Source organism: Cryptotermes secundus, unplaced genomic scaffold (assembly GCF_002891405.2).
Source record: "Cryptotermes secundus unplaced genomic scaffold, Csec_1.0 scaffold181, whole genome shotgun sequence".
In the NCBI taxonomy this organism is placed as follows: domain Eukaryota; kingdom Metazoa; phylum Arthropoda; class Insecta; order Blattodea; family Kalotermitidae; genus Cryptotermes; species Cryptotermes secundus.
Genome location: NW_019723906.1, coordinates 1,975,196 through 1,990,081, shown reverse-complemented (window position 1 = coordinate 1,990,081; position 14,886 = coordinate 1,975,196). Strand labels below are relative to the sequence as shown.

Sequence of the window (14,886 nt, the reverse complement as noted above, 5' to 3'; positions counted from 1 at the left end):
ATGTGATGGTGTGCTGTAAGATAATGCCTTATTTGAAGTGAGATAATCAATATTTGATAGTTTGCATCACATCTTCATAAATGCAATATTGCTGCTTGCTCACTCTGTACGTCTAAATGCTAGCCAACACCAATTTCATCTTTATAAGTGTGAAGTACTAGGCTCACTGTTCTCAGCCATATCTTTTCATATTGTGTGTAGTTTGCTTTGAGTGACCAGTAACTCACAGGTTCTGACAAGAATAAAACCAGTCGAAGTTCAGCGTGAAATATATTTAAAACATTCATGAATGCCACACATTCATTGTGCTAGAGTTTAAGTATATGCAGCAGGTTTCTAAAAGGGATCTGATGAAGTTGTATATTCTATATCAGATCAGTTTGGTAGTTTTACGTTTGCATAACGCCTCTGTTCACTGCATGTTTGCTGCCCAGTCTGATGTCACTAAAAACTATTCCATTGAAGTCTTTGAGCATTGCAACAGTTGTCATCTGTTGTGTAACCAGCAGAATAATGACCTTCATTATTACATAATGGGACTGACCCTATGCCGCATCTTGTTCCTTATGCAGCAAGGCTCTATATTGTAATTTACTAGATTTCTATTATTTTAAAGTTTGTGTTAAGATTTTTAAAATATATAATCAGTACAAAATCGACAAAAATCAGTACCAAAAATTACAGGGTGTTTGTGTCATAGTGGTTTATTTAATATTTTGTTATAGGGTATAAAGCAGGTCCTAACTTACAATGCCTGTTAAATTGCTGTAGGTGTTGTCTTCTTGTTTTATCTGACGCGATGTACCAGAATCAGTGGGGTGGTAAGTAACACTTGTAAGGACCTCTCTATTGATGGACTTTGGTGACAAAACACTAAATCATACTTAAAATACCTGAGGACGATTCATTCAGGGAGTCACCGATTTCTTCTGATCCAAAAAGGAACGATTAACGTGGCTGCACTCACCAGCAAGATAATGAGGCCAAGTTATGAAATTTTAAAAAAATAGACAAACGTAAATAGGCGTTAGAGAACAGGATACTGAAGTGTTGGCTGAAGGCTCCCAGACCCGTCAGAGAGTAAAATATGGCCATGAGACCCGTGGGACTGGAAACCAAGAATCGCTGTGCTGGCGAGGGCCAGCAGCAATTTAGCAGTCCATCAGGGTACTAAGAAGAATATGTGGATTTAAGAGGCAATAACGGGGCTAGAGAAAATTACGTAATGAACTATTATTTTCTTTCGCTGTACACGGACGAGAAAATTTTGACACTTAAATTATTTCATGCTTCATTATTTATAGTTGTGGAAGGTCAGTGAGATTGGTTACGACGTCTGCTCAATTTTGCCGGGATAGCATAGTCGGTATAGCGACTGGCTAGAGCTGGACGACTTGAGGGGTCGGAGTTCGAGTTCCGATGCCTTCAAGAATTGTCTCTTCTCCACGTTGTCCGGACCGGTTCTGGGGTCCACCCAATCTCCAATCCGATGGGTACCAGGGGCGCTTTCCCCGGAGCTGAAGCCGCCGGGGCGTGAAAATGACTACTCACTTCCAGCTAGTGCCGAGGTCAATAAAATGTGGATCTATACATCCACTCCCCCATATGCCTTCATTGGGTAGTGCTTAATTAGTTAAGCACAGGAACAACTTTACCTTTTATAAAGCGTTAGTTTTATATTGTAATTCATTTTCATCTAGACATTTGCTTGGATAGTACCACGATTAGGACACGACGACTTCCTTCCAAATCCTTCCCAAATCATCATTCACTTATGATCCGTTTATTTTAACGCTATACAGTCTAGCTACTGAAAACGTCGTTCCAAAACCCATATATATATATATATATATATATATATATATAATGCATTTAACGTACAAAGAAAATACGTTTGTAGCCTGTATTTACTGTGCGAGGCAGGCAGGTTACGGGTCAATGTAAACATCACTGCTGTTTTACCACAACCTGAGTTAGAAAACGTTTGATAAAAGCTGGTTTAATGGCTACAAATTCTGTTTCGCATGAAGAAGGAACCCAGTTGGAATCTCGGTCCACATGTTCGCAGTGTTGACCGAAATTCGTGTATTTTCCTACAGCCCTTTAGGGAGACTGTTGGCAGACCCACACATGCTACAAGACCAGCCTATCTAATCATCCTTGATTTAGTCATACAGTATTTGGTAAAGAATGTAAACGTTGAATCCCTTTTGACGGTTTCTCCATCGTAACACTGTACATCCCATCTAAATTATATTTTAAATTTCAGTATCTGCCTCCAATAAAACACATTGCGTCTTCATTACAAATGCACATTGGTCAAATCTTGAAAAAATACTGCTCGTTCTGAGAACCATAAGAAGACCGTAATAAATTCACTCCGCAGGCAAAGCGCAGTTTTTTAATGTTAGAGCAGGTAGTAGGTATAGTCATCATTGTTCTGTAAAGAGGTGAACACTTAGTAAGATTTGGTTCAGAAAGTGCGGGTTTCTAAAATAAAATATGCAAATTTCGTAGAAGAAAAGTATAGTCGGAAGTGAGGAAATAGATGAATGTACTTAATCATAGTTTCGTAAGAATAAAGGGGTTATTTAGTTCATTTTCATTTATTTCATTCATTCTTAAATTAAGTTATATGAAACTTTCAGCAAATATGTATTTAAAAATTCTGTCATAAATTGCATAGAAGTTACTGTGAACAACCTAACAAAACACTTTTTAATTACTCACCCTTTACTAAATTTCAGTACCCTTCGCCAAGAATATTAGAAAGACCAAGTCAAGGAGGATGAGATTCGCAGGGCGTGTAGCACGCATTGGGAAGAAATAGACCACTAGGAAGACCTAGATATATGTGGAAGGATAATATGAAAATGCATCTTAGAATAATAGTATGGAGCGGCATTGACAGCATTTATCTGCCTCAGGATATGGACCAAGGATTGTCCTTGTGAACACGGTAATGAACTTTCGGGTTTCATAAAATAGTGAGAAGTTTTTGAGTAGCCGAGCAATTGGCAGCTTATCAAGAAGGAATCAGCTTCATGGAGTTAGTTGGAGTTGGCTGGTTGATGGGTTAGTTAGAATGGATTTTCTGGTGCGTGACGTTGTGTAGTCTGGGAGAGCATTACCAACGTTCCAGAAGAACTCTTCTACCCCGAAAATTGAGGCGGCACATTCATCCGAAACCTTGGTAACGATCTACCAATCTATACACCGTCATATCCCGAAGTTACTGATCTTCACAAATATCTACTTCATATATTCAGGGAGAAATCGTCGCTATTGTATGAAAATCAGTTTCACTTCCAGTTTGAAAGTACCCGGTTATGTTCTGGCAAAGAGCTGAACTCTTGGTCACGACCTACTTCAATTAGAACTCGTCAATTTATTAAAAACTCGTTTAGTCTTGTGTCGTAACTAATACAGTACTAGCTCTCAGACTGCCGGCGCCATCTGTAACCGCGAGATCAACTGATCTGAGTGAAGGCAGTCCAACTTTAGAATACACTGAGAGACAATACCGGTAGTTGGTTCCAAATGTTACGTCACCTGTGTTCTGAATAGCAATTGTTCTAATGATGACTTCTTCAAGGCCTGCGCATGCTTGTTTTTATGTCAAGACCATGTAAATGATCTGAGGATAACACGTTATTGTACACACACACACAGACACACAGCCCTAAACCATATAGCTTTCTGTACATACAAAAATTTTGTAAGCGTGAAAATTATCATTATCACTAAGCTACTTCAGTTTGCCATAGCAACAAATTGTCGAGCGTTAACACTTTGCATGAATGCAAGGTGTGCAGTAGGTCACGAACGAACAGCAGACTTGTTTCAATGTATCGTGTCTATTCTGTGAGTACTGATAATATTTTTATATGGATATGTGAAATGTAGTATACATATAAAGGGGGGGGGGCAGTTTACTATTGACTATTTATGGGTATTATTCATTGGAAGCAGCGTTAAACCTCAGCCTCAACGCATTATGTGATAACATGTAGTACGTGAAAGGAATATGGTGGAAAAAGGGGGAAGTTAGTAGTACGAAAGCTTGCATAACAGAGGACAAGAGTTCGCGTTGAATCCTCAGCGGTTGTGGTACTGCTGCTCTTATAAATCAGACATTGAACTGGTTCACACCAATTCATTTAGTATACGAAGTAGCAAAGTTCAACTATTTGGGAACGACAGTACAAAAATAGAAACTATAGTCACGGAGAGAAAGAGAGCCGCCATTCTTCAGCTGAAATACGTAAATGCTATTATAGACTTTGTGAAACTAAATTTAACCCGTTGTTTTGTATTGGTGTGAAACTCGACATCTCGCCTCATATGACGAATCGAGGATCATTAAGAACAGAATACTAAGGAGACTGCGAACCTAGGAATAGAGAAATTCCATAATAAGGAGTTTCATAACTTGTACTCTTGACCACATATTGTTAGAATATTGAGGTCAACGAGGATGTGATGGCCAAAACATGCAGCACGCGTGTGTCAGATAAAAAGTGCACGTATTTTGGTCGAAAAACATGAAGGAAGAAGACCACTTTCTAATCCTGGGCATAGATGGGGGTGATAATATTAAAAATAAATCTTAAAGGATTGGAGTGTGAATTGTTGAATTGGATTCATCTCACTCAGAAGAGAATCTAATGGCGGACTCTTGCCGATACGGTAATGGTCCTTCTGGGTCCGTAAATGGTAAGGAATTTCTTGACGGTAGCAGCTGCTGCAGTTTCTGAAGGACTCTACTGCATGGTTGGTTAATTAGTTGGGAAGATATTGTGACGTGTATACACATTGCTAGACAACGGATCGGTAAACATATTCCCGCGACAGTGGAAGGACATCCATTGCTAGGTAATGGACCAGTAAGCACACATACTTGACAATAGAAGACGGTGTTTTCCGTGGGATCCATGCCGAGCAGTTACAAGAGGGCCCAGCAAGAAGACGAGACGGAGTATACAGTAACAGAAGCAGAGTAGCAGGGAGTAACCGCCTCTGTGGTCTAGTGATCAGAGTTCCTGGCTGCAGATCCAGAGGTCCGGTTTCGAATTCCGGCGCTACCAGATTTCTGAGAAGTAGTGGGTCTGGAACGGGGTCCACTCAGCCTCGTGAGGATAATTGAGGAGCTAATTCAAGGAAATAGCGGCTCCGGTCTAGCAAACCGAAATTAACAGCCGTGGGGATTTGTTGCGCTGACCACGCAACACCCTCTACCCGCTAAAGTTGGCACTAACTTCGCCAACACACGGCGGTCGCTCGGTCAATATAGTTCGCTTGCGGACTACAAGCCACGGAGTTGTTTTTTTAGCAGGGGTAAAGAACAGTAGTCGGAAGGGAATTGGGCCGAGCTCTGGAGATGGCAGTCCAAGATGAATGAAAACAAATGGCAAGAAACGAATTAGGCGGCGAAAAGAAGGTTCATGTGTGATTTGAAGTGGCAGTGAGACTGTGATGAATCCATTGCCAGAATACGACTAGTGAAAACTGAGAATCCTAGTGCTTGTGGAACGGTGAACTGAAAAATGTGTAGAATGGCGATAGCGCTGTATTGCCTGTAGTCCCGAGTTGTGCGAATGTATAAGGTGCAAAAAATCCAATCCAAAACTCGTCTTATAAGTCACCTATACTCGTGACAATATTTTATTTTCTCCATAATGTCCAGAGGTCTGGGACCTACTCACCTACCTACGATGTGCATCGGGGACTGTTTCCCCTAGGGATAAAGCGGCTGGGACGTGATGCTGGCAACTCACCTCCGTCTAGCTTCGAGGTTAACAACGGTGAAGCTATACCGCCACAACCCCCCCCCTCCATAATCTTTAAGTCAGGGTTCTTAGTTAAGCGTAGGGGACGAATTTACCTTTATACATTTTATTGGTCTGGACGAGGCGTAGAAGAGATTCTAGCTTATTTAACCGCTCCCTTCCAACGAAATTGTTAAGTAATTTCGTGTGGTAAGAAGATGCTGATGCTAGAAAGGAAACGGAAAGAAGCGGTCCTCATTTGATACACTAAAGGTGTACGGGCATTTGTCTAGAGCAGCCGTGTCAAACATGCGGCCCCCATAACCACAAAGTGCGGCCCCTCAACTTTTAGAGCTAATTGATATTAAAATCAATATTAAAATTTTAGTAGAAATATTTTTTGTAAAGACAGTTTTCCAACATACCAGAAGACAAGAAGTCTCATGCAGACATAAATTAGCAGGCTGCAGGAAATTCAATGATTTGCTATTTCTAACATAATTTCTTGTGTAATCTCTCTTTTTACATATTGAAAAGCTGTTTGATACTTGTCAAAAAATGGCATTCTCTTGCTTTTTAAAACTCTAAGATATGTGACCTTAGGTAATTATATTGAAATTATTCCTAAATAATAAATAGAATTAAATTTCCTTGTATCAAAATTTAATGTATATTTCTATTTTGAAGTGCGGCCCTGGACTATAATTTATAGGGCTGAGGTGGCCCTCTGTACAAGTTGAGTTTGACATGCCTGGTCTAGAGAGACTGAAACTGCGAATTTCCTTACTACCTATGCAACCAGCCAAATGCCGGGTCACAGACTGAGGATGTGATTATGTGCTGCCTGGTCAGGGGCACAGCTCCAAAAGCTTGTATGTAAGATTATGAAGAAATAGTGAAATGTTAACGGGCAAGGGAGAACCTGAGAAACTCGGAGAATAATCTGCCCCAGTGCCACTTCGTTCACCACAAATTCCACATTAATTCACCCCAGATTGTACCCTACCGCTGTCATTAAAAACCATCTACTGACTCCCTGAATTATATCATAGCCACAGAGACTGAAGAATACCACGTAAAATTCAGGTAAGATAGGCGATTTGCGAGCCGTTATTCAGCCTCACACCTCCTGAATATGAATCGGATATCAACCAATATACCGCGACATTTGGTCTTGTAAAAGAGAGTTGAGATGCAACTCCGTTCGTCCAGTCCCTAGTCTGATTTAGTCTCAACTGCAGACGTACATTTGATTTCTCCTCTCTTAGACTCGCTGTAGAGGAGACCGAGTTTCAGATTTCAGGTTTGCTCTGTTTCTGAAAATGAACTTCAATGCTTCAATATGAACTTTTTAGGGATCAAGGTATGTGTGAGTAACAATAGGGACAATTTCCGGCATTGTCTATGATCTGGATGGGTTTCAGCTACGATGTTTTGGCGCATGGCGCATGTCGATTGCACTGCGGGTCAGGTCACGCGCGAAAAAATTGTGCTCAAGGATCGTGTGTGTCTACCGCTGGAATGACCGAGAGTTTTATGGCAGGCCCGTAGTTGGGAATTCCAGTGATTCAGTATTGAGGGGGTGGGTTTCCCCATGCACCGCGACTGATAGTCTATTGTACATCCCCCTTTTAATTTCTACCGTCTCCATCCCCTACCGATACTGGTGCTCGCTATCAGCCCCTTTCTGCCAGCGAGGTTTCTACCCTCTACTTGGCAGTGGTATCTAATAGTTAGTCCCTTTCTGTCAGCGAGTTAGTCCCTCCTCTGGCAGTGGTACCTAATACTTCCCCATCTATCGGAGGCATTGGAAACTATTTGGGCGGGAAACTTTTTGGCCTAATTTAGCTCAGAGGCATCCTAGAGGCATGATGTTCTTTTACGTGCCGTAAATCTACGACACGGGACCCACGGCTTAAAGTCCCTCCCGGAGGACTTGTTCCCTGAAATTTTCCGCCCTTAAAAATTCCACGATCTCCGCCGGGTTTGAACCCGCGTACCTTGAGTGTAGTTGAGAATACTTGTAGTACTGGCAGAATGATACTTGGCAGGGGAAAACCAAAGTGCTTGGAAAGAATGCTGTCCAGTCCCAATTTATTTTCAATAATCTCGCATCGATTGCATTGGAATGAAACCTGGGATCCTACAGTGGGAAAATGGCGAATAACGCGTCATCTCTAGCAAAGATTAGCCCATGTAAAAAATTAGCTTCAACTTGTTAAGTCTTAGGTTACTGCATTTGACCAGTCAAGAAACTGATGACAAGAACATTGAAGGGAATACACAGGTCTCATAAGTACATTATTACGACATTCTATAGGATCATTTCTGTTCATTTCCTTACAGCGATTAGTTGGCCTCTGAGTTTGATCCCCTGACCTTTTGACTAAGAAGCAGTCACGTTTATGTCACATGAATGTAAAACCTGCCCTTACCAGTAAGATTTTATTTGACCTCTGGCAGATCAAAGATTACAAGGTTCTTTGGCACTCATAGTGGTCAAACATGACAGTAGTGTTTTTCGTAGAGTGATCCAATGTGGAAATATGAACATCACCTGCCAGCACACAAACTTAAGTGCTTACTTTACTGCATTTCCATGACACTCCATATCACGCGGCATTCACTTCAAATTGAGTTGCATCTTCGAGATACATCATCTTATTTTGTGCCTGTTGGATCATAATGCGCTTGTGTCTGTATCCACATCCCCATGTACCGGTCTTCCCTAAGAAAATTGTAATCATTTGTCTGATTTCCATGGATCTTTGCATGGACACTATGTCGTTATAGTTAGTACCTCATTTGTGACTAGTATTATACAATGTTCTATAACATGAGTAACACTGACATAATGATCTCATAAATTACTCTAATGCCAATTAATGTAAAAAAAAGAAAGGTTAAAGCTATCCATATAACAGGCCTTAGAGGCCCATAGAGTTGTGAGACGTCGAGGCTCCCACGTTTTCTAGACAGTTGCCTCATAGATGGCGGTGAAGTTATCAGCCTTAAGTGGCGGCCGCCCTTTACCCCCAGGAAGATTCCTAGTACTCATTTCTGTTAGAGACTGTGTCAACCCAAGGGCCATAATGCGTCTGGAAGAATTAAGTCAATTGAAACATCCAGTGGCCTTATCAGGAATCGAACCTTCGACATTCTGGCTTGTAGCATAGTGCTTCAACCAACTATGCTACGGTGTGTCCCTCTCCGTCATTAATGTAATGTCTTTAATTATTTTTTTGATAAGAGTTTTCATCCTGTTGTTACTTCCACTCTCTTACTTCCAAATGTTCTCCTCATCACACTGTTCTCAAAGCACATTTACATCTTTTCTTCAAGTTGGGAGACCAAGTTTCATGCCCATGCAAAGCAAAAGGTATAATTACATTTTAGACAGAAGATGGGAAGAGAAAAGTTGTGAAAAATAATGAACTTATTGGTAGGAAGCATTCCCCAGTCTAAATCTGTTCATAATTTGCTCATGAAATTAATTTTGATCTTTCACTGTCAATCCCAGTTATCTGAATTTTACCACAGTTTATGATTCTGCCCTGAATTTTGGTGCTGAGACCTGAATATATTCTTAAGACATAATTATTTGTAATATGATATAATAATAGATTTACTTGCTTTTTGGACATTTAGACAGAATGCTAGATAATGTTTAAAAAGTCAGAAATTGTACTATATTATTAATTTTCCATTTAGAATCTCCTTACCACTGTCTAGTACAGTGAATTTGAGGCTGTCACTGCAGTGACTAGAGTAGAGGCTACTGGATTGTAACATTGTGATTCAACATTCTATACAGTGTCTTATAGATTTATGCATTCCTCTGTTTCTGAAACATATTCTTCTGTCTTTGCAGAATGCAGTTTGAAGATTGTGGCAGCAGTCTCTTTTGCGCTCGTAGGTTCTGTACCTAAGACATACTAATCCCCATGTCAATGGAATTGATGCTCCAAATAAATATGGATCTAGTTCAGCAGCAGCATATCTGATGGTACAGGAAGTTGGCTGCAGCTTCAGGACAACAGGAGGACTCAAGAAGTGTTTCAGAAAATGAACTGATTACAGGCATGACATAAGAGGCAGTCTGCATTAACCACTTGAAACAACTGAAATGTCTGATGGCACTACCTCCCTGGCTTGATTTATTGTCGCATGACTTCTTGTTCCTTATATTGTAAATCTACTCTTATTTCAGTCACTAGCCACTTTCTTTATGAGACATTCTGAAAGTCATATATGGGAAAGATTTGTAAAGTTTCAGATTATAAGTGAATTGTCAATTCAAATATTCCCCAGTCTTTTCATCTTTTGCAAGAGAGTTTCAGGAATAGAATCTCGTTAATTGACTTCGACCAAAATCATTTCCTTTCCCGCTTTTTTTTCTGTAAACTAAGTCATATATGATATACATTGTGAATTTCATGACTAATTCATAGTAAAATTATGTCATCATTAACTGGAAATTTTAGTATTTTGAAATATTGATAAAATAGTTCCTTTGCTCAAGATTATTACTGATGTAGGGTGATGTGTGAAAACTAGTCAAATCAGGGTTAGTGCCATGAAAAAAAAATGTTCCTTTTAGATATTTCATAGTTAGGTCTCAGAGGGCTAGAGTTGTAAAAAACAACTAAGATAAAAGCGAACTGGTGTGCAGAGGACATATGATTACTAGCAAGAAAAATTATAAAATATTTGGCTTCTAAGAGGAAGCAGCACTCTGCATAAATGGAGTATAGAAATGCAAGCGTATGTTAACGTCAATATTGTAATTGCATTTTTTTTAGATATTTCGTGCAGTGAAGTGTTGAAGGATGTAGAGAAAGTATAATGAAACTGTAAAAAATGTGCAGCCTTGAATGGAAAGGATGTGGTATGTTTAATTTATTTACCTGGATGTTGAGTAAGTGAACTGTTTAATTTAGGCCTGTGATAATATGTGATGAATGTTTTGGGACAGGATGGTGAGTACAAGTATATACAATTCACAACGCCCACAGAAGACTCAACATGAAATGTGTGTCTGTGTAAAGAGTGACTTTAAATGAATGCTGTGTTTGAGAAAACAAAGACTGAAAGTAATAAATAGAAAGTGAAGGTATCAATCCCATTTGCCACAATCCTCATTGTACATATTTTTTATATTAACCTTTTATTATGATGTAATTTTATGAGCTGAGAATTCTTTCTTTGAAAACCACAATAATCCTCTTTTTGTAAAAGTAAAAAACTATTAAGAGGTTATGATTGGTATAACACTCAAGCAGTCTTGACTGATTGTTATTTGTAATGTGTAGGTTTTTTTTATTGAAGAATGTGTACCTTCCAGTGTGTCATGTAGCATAATATGATTGAGCAGTAATTCCAGTACATACTTATTTGGGAAGCTAATAAAATATTATTGCTTATGACACCATGGGTACTTAACATAAAGCAGAATTGGCAGGATCTTTACTTCAGAAATTTGCGTGAATTATGGTATGGTTATATACTTGTCTTTTTTGTGTGTGTTTTTACAATATTTAAGAAATATGTTATGAATGTAGTGTGGGTGCCAATATATGCTACATCACTGCAATATATATCTCTTTTACATGCATTTCTTTCAATGAAAGATGGCCACTTTATAACAATAGGCTTGTTTTTACTAGGGGATATATTTTTCATATTGAAGTTGGCCCCATGTTTAGCTAGCCTTGTATCTGAATTTTGAAGACTCTTTTATTCATTCTTAATAAACTGAAGCTGTATTGGATGTGAGTAATTACACTTACATAATATTTGCTCAGTTTAAAGTATGTTTGTATACACAGCAGCTCATATATATAATATATAAATCTAATTATAGCAACAAAATATATTAGTGATGACCAGTTATAGTGTGCTATGTGTTGTATTCTGGGATGAAAAGAAAAATATCTGATAAATTTACATTATGACTTATTAATGAGGTCATATTATTTTCTGTCATTTTCTAGTCAAAGCTTAGCCACTCTTCTCCTTAAACTCTTAGCTCTGTAAGCATTACTCATTAAGCATTCAAAACTAAATGACCAACAATCATAATGCGTGAAACCAAGAGACTGATTAGTTGTTATATGGGATGCTTAAGCATCGTTCTGACTAATTAGAAATATTGGTTCCTATACACACAGACACACACACACACCATCGTTTCATAAGTTTAGTATTTTGTACAATTTGTGTATGGAGTCATGCCACTTATTAATATTGAGATGAAATATGTTAATAAAAATGCTTTGAATTTGAAGTTAAATATCAATTATTGAGAGAATAACTTTAAAGAACTTGTGGACCATACTGAGATAGTTCTAAAAATTATTTTTGGAGGTCTAAATTATAATAGAAGAAGGTAGGTGGTGTATAAAAAAGATGAAGTTTGAAGCAGAAGCAATTGAACCCTAGCATTTTAAGCAATGGTACTGATGAATGTACTCTTGGCAATAAGCTGCGCGAACCAAGATTTGTCATGTCACAGGGATAATTATGAATATGTGTAAGAAAAAGAAAAATGTTGCTTCTGTATGTCATGCAATCAAGCAATGTCTGTAGGTGTATCTGATTTATGAAACTGGATAGATGTGTTATGTGTATAATCAGCATTACTTCGTTTTCCTTAAAAACTTTTCCTATTGTTTTTGTCTCAAGTGGGAACATAGTTATATGGCATGTAGAAAAACCCTCAAGCATCACTTTTCCCTATCATTGCCATGTACACATAGATACTGTATGTCCTAACATGCACATATCCTATTTTGCATGATGAAGTTACGCTTCATTCATTAGTAACCTACAAGTGCCCTTGTAACAGGCTGGTGCTAATGTTTAGAATGTTTGGAATGTGAAGTTATTTGGAAGGAAAATGTAAATAAAGATACTTTCTTTCAGAGGAGAATGAGGACATGTAAGAATAACAAATAGTGCCAGTTAAAATTCATTTATAAGGGAAGGGGAAATGTTAGTTTTGTTTACATTGCTTGAACCATCTTCTGGTCATTGTTTTGTAAATATAGTGTCTCATTTCACATACTAGTTATAAGAAATGCAAGAGTTGTGGATTACAAAATCCAGAGCAGAGCACATATATACATAAGGTTGAAATAAATTATTTAAAGTTACAGATGATATTTTCGGTTGTTAATTTTTGTCAGGAGCACACCGACAGAAAAATGTATGTAAATATTTTTGTTAGATTTTTAATATCAGCTGATGCTCAGTTTAGCTTGGTCTGCAGAATGCTTAGATACAATAAATAAAAAATGATGTTATTAAGAAGCAATATTTCAATTTAATGAGTTATGTTATTGTAAATATATTTTTATAAAATATCCTAACATGACAAATACTTCAGTAATATAGAGAGCTATTGAAAATGGTTTGTGAATTATATGATTAGTTTATATATACTTCTAATGCTCACTTCAAGGTAAATTGTATGAATTAAAGTAAATGAAGGTGGAATTTTTGTGACATAATTCGTTCAAGTCCCTTTTCTCTGTGTGCTTCAGTCCATCTTCTTCCTCTTTTTTCCATAATCTGAAGTGTTGTATTGTGCTTGAAGTGCTGTTATAATAGAATCTGATAATTTTTTAAACTGATATGAAACAGGTTTACAGTAGTTATATGTTAGACTTCAGCCACCAACAACAAGAATCGTCATCAAATATCTGCACATATTCACTTATGTAAGTAATTCTTTTGTAATAACAGAACCAAAGCTTCTGTTATCATCTTCAGCCACTGACTATTGAACTTGTATCCTTCATAAGATAAATTTTAAATCAAGCATTTCTTTTATGAGGAAAAATGGAGCAAATGCCAAAAGCAGCATACATTCTCTTTACTCCTCCTGTACATTGCCTGCATTCTTTCCACTGTGTTGTATTCTGATCTAGGAAGCTTTTCATTCTAGGTGATTTCCCTATGGAAATATGTTTACCTTGCTTGTTTCTCCATGCTTGTTAGATGCTGAGCTTAATCTCAGCATTTTTTATTTTAGAATAAAAGAATAAATGAGTAAAGCCATAACACTTCTCTGTTCAGATCTCATCAGCATTATTTTTAGGCACCATTAATCTCTTCTTCACTGCGTTAGATACACCTGGAATGACACACTTACAGCAAGTGACAAACAGTTACGTCTCTCAGCATCTCAATATTTAGTTCTGAGAAAGAAAATAACAAATGTTATGAAATAAACAATAGCAAAATATATCTGTTTTAATATTAAATTAATCAAAGTCACATATCTAGTTCCCTTATGTATTTCAAAAATGCATTAGTGTGTGTGCATAAATGTAATAGGGAAAATGAATTATGGATCGTGCTCTGGGGATTAAGCACTGGTTTCTCAACGTGGAACCTCTGCTTTAATCCAGGGTTACTTTATGTGAAATTCTTGGTGGACAATGCAACACTGGAGCAGATTGCTCTCCCACTTTCTTCAGTTATTCCCAGCTAATCGCCATCCCACCATTGCTCCATACTGATCTATCACCGTCCTTCTGAAGTGTATATTAGCTCTAACCAAGGAGCACATTTTCACGTCTTCGGCTTTTAATTCTGAGGCTTCGTCTCTGATCAGACACTTTGCTGATTATATAGTATGGACGTCATAACAATACCGCAATTTAAAGATCTCTAGCCTCACCTGCATGGGATGCGTAACATCCAAGCTTCCAGTCGCAAGCTCGCAGCTGTCAGAATACAGGCAAGAATGTAAAGGTAAAGGTATCACTGTAACAGGCCTTGGAGGCCCATACAGGTGTGAGACGTCGAGGCTCCCTCACAAAGCAGAGAGTCCTCTCACTTGTATTAATAAGAATATGGGACACTTCTGTTATATATAGTGCATGCCATAGATTGCAGTGATGCATTGCGTCTCTAGGAGGAAAATTCGTTTCAGCTAGCATCACAGTCGCTTGGTCTAAATGACCGGGTAATTGTACAGGATACTGTAGTACGATTCATAATTACCCACCTTTGGAAAAAATCATGATTTGTCAAAGTTTTCGCAAAATACGTATTTTACGAAATCGTATCTTAAGCTATCCACTCCACACCCACTTATATTATCTCTCTA

At 38.1% G+C, this 14,886-nt stretch overlaps 1 protein-coding gene across 3 annotated transcripts in view; it reads left to right on the top strand.

Annotated features, from left to right (window-relative positions):
- LOC111861990 (protein phosphatase 1 regulatory subunit 3B) overlaps positions 1–13,269 on the top strand; it is a 40,563-nt gene extending 27,294 nt beyond the window's left edge. For all 3 annotated transcript variants that reach the window (XM_023847003.2, XM_023847000.2, XM_023847001.2), the window contains one exon: positions 9,640–13,269. In XM_023847003.2, the coding sequence (XP_023702771.1) occupies positions 9,640–9,697 (58 nt within the window). In that variant the 3' untranslated portion in view covers positions 9,698–13,269. The remainder of the gene's footprint in view (positions 1–9,639) is intronic.
- Positions 13,270–14,886: the final 1,617 nt, after the last annotated feature.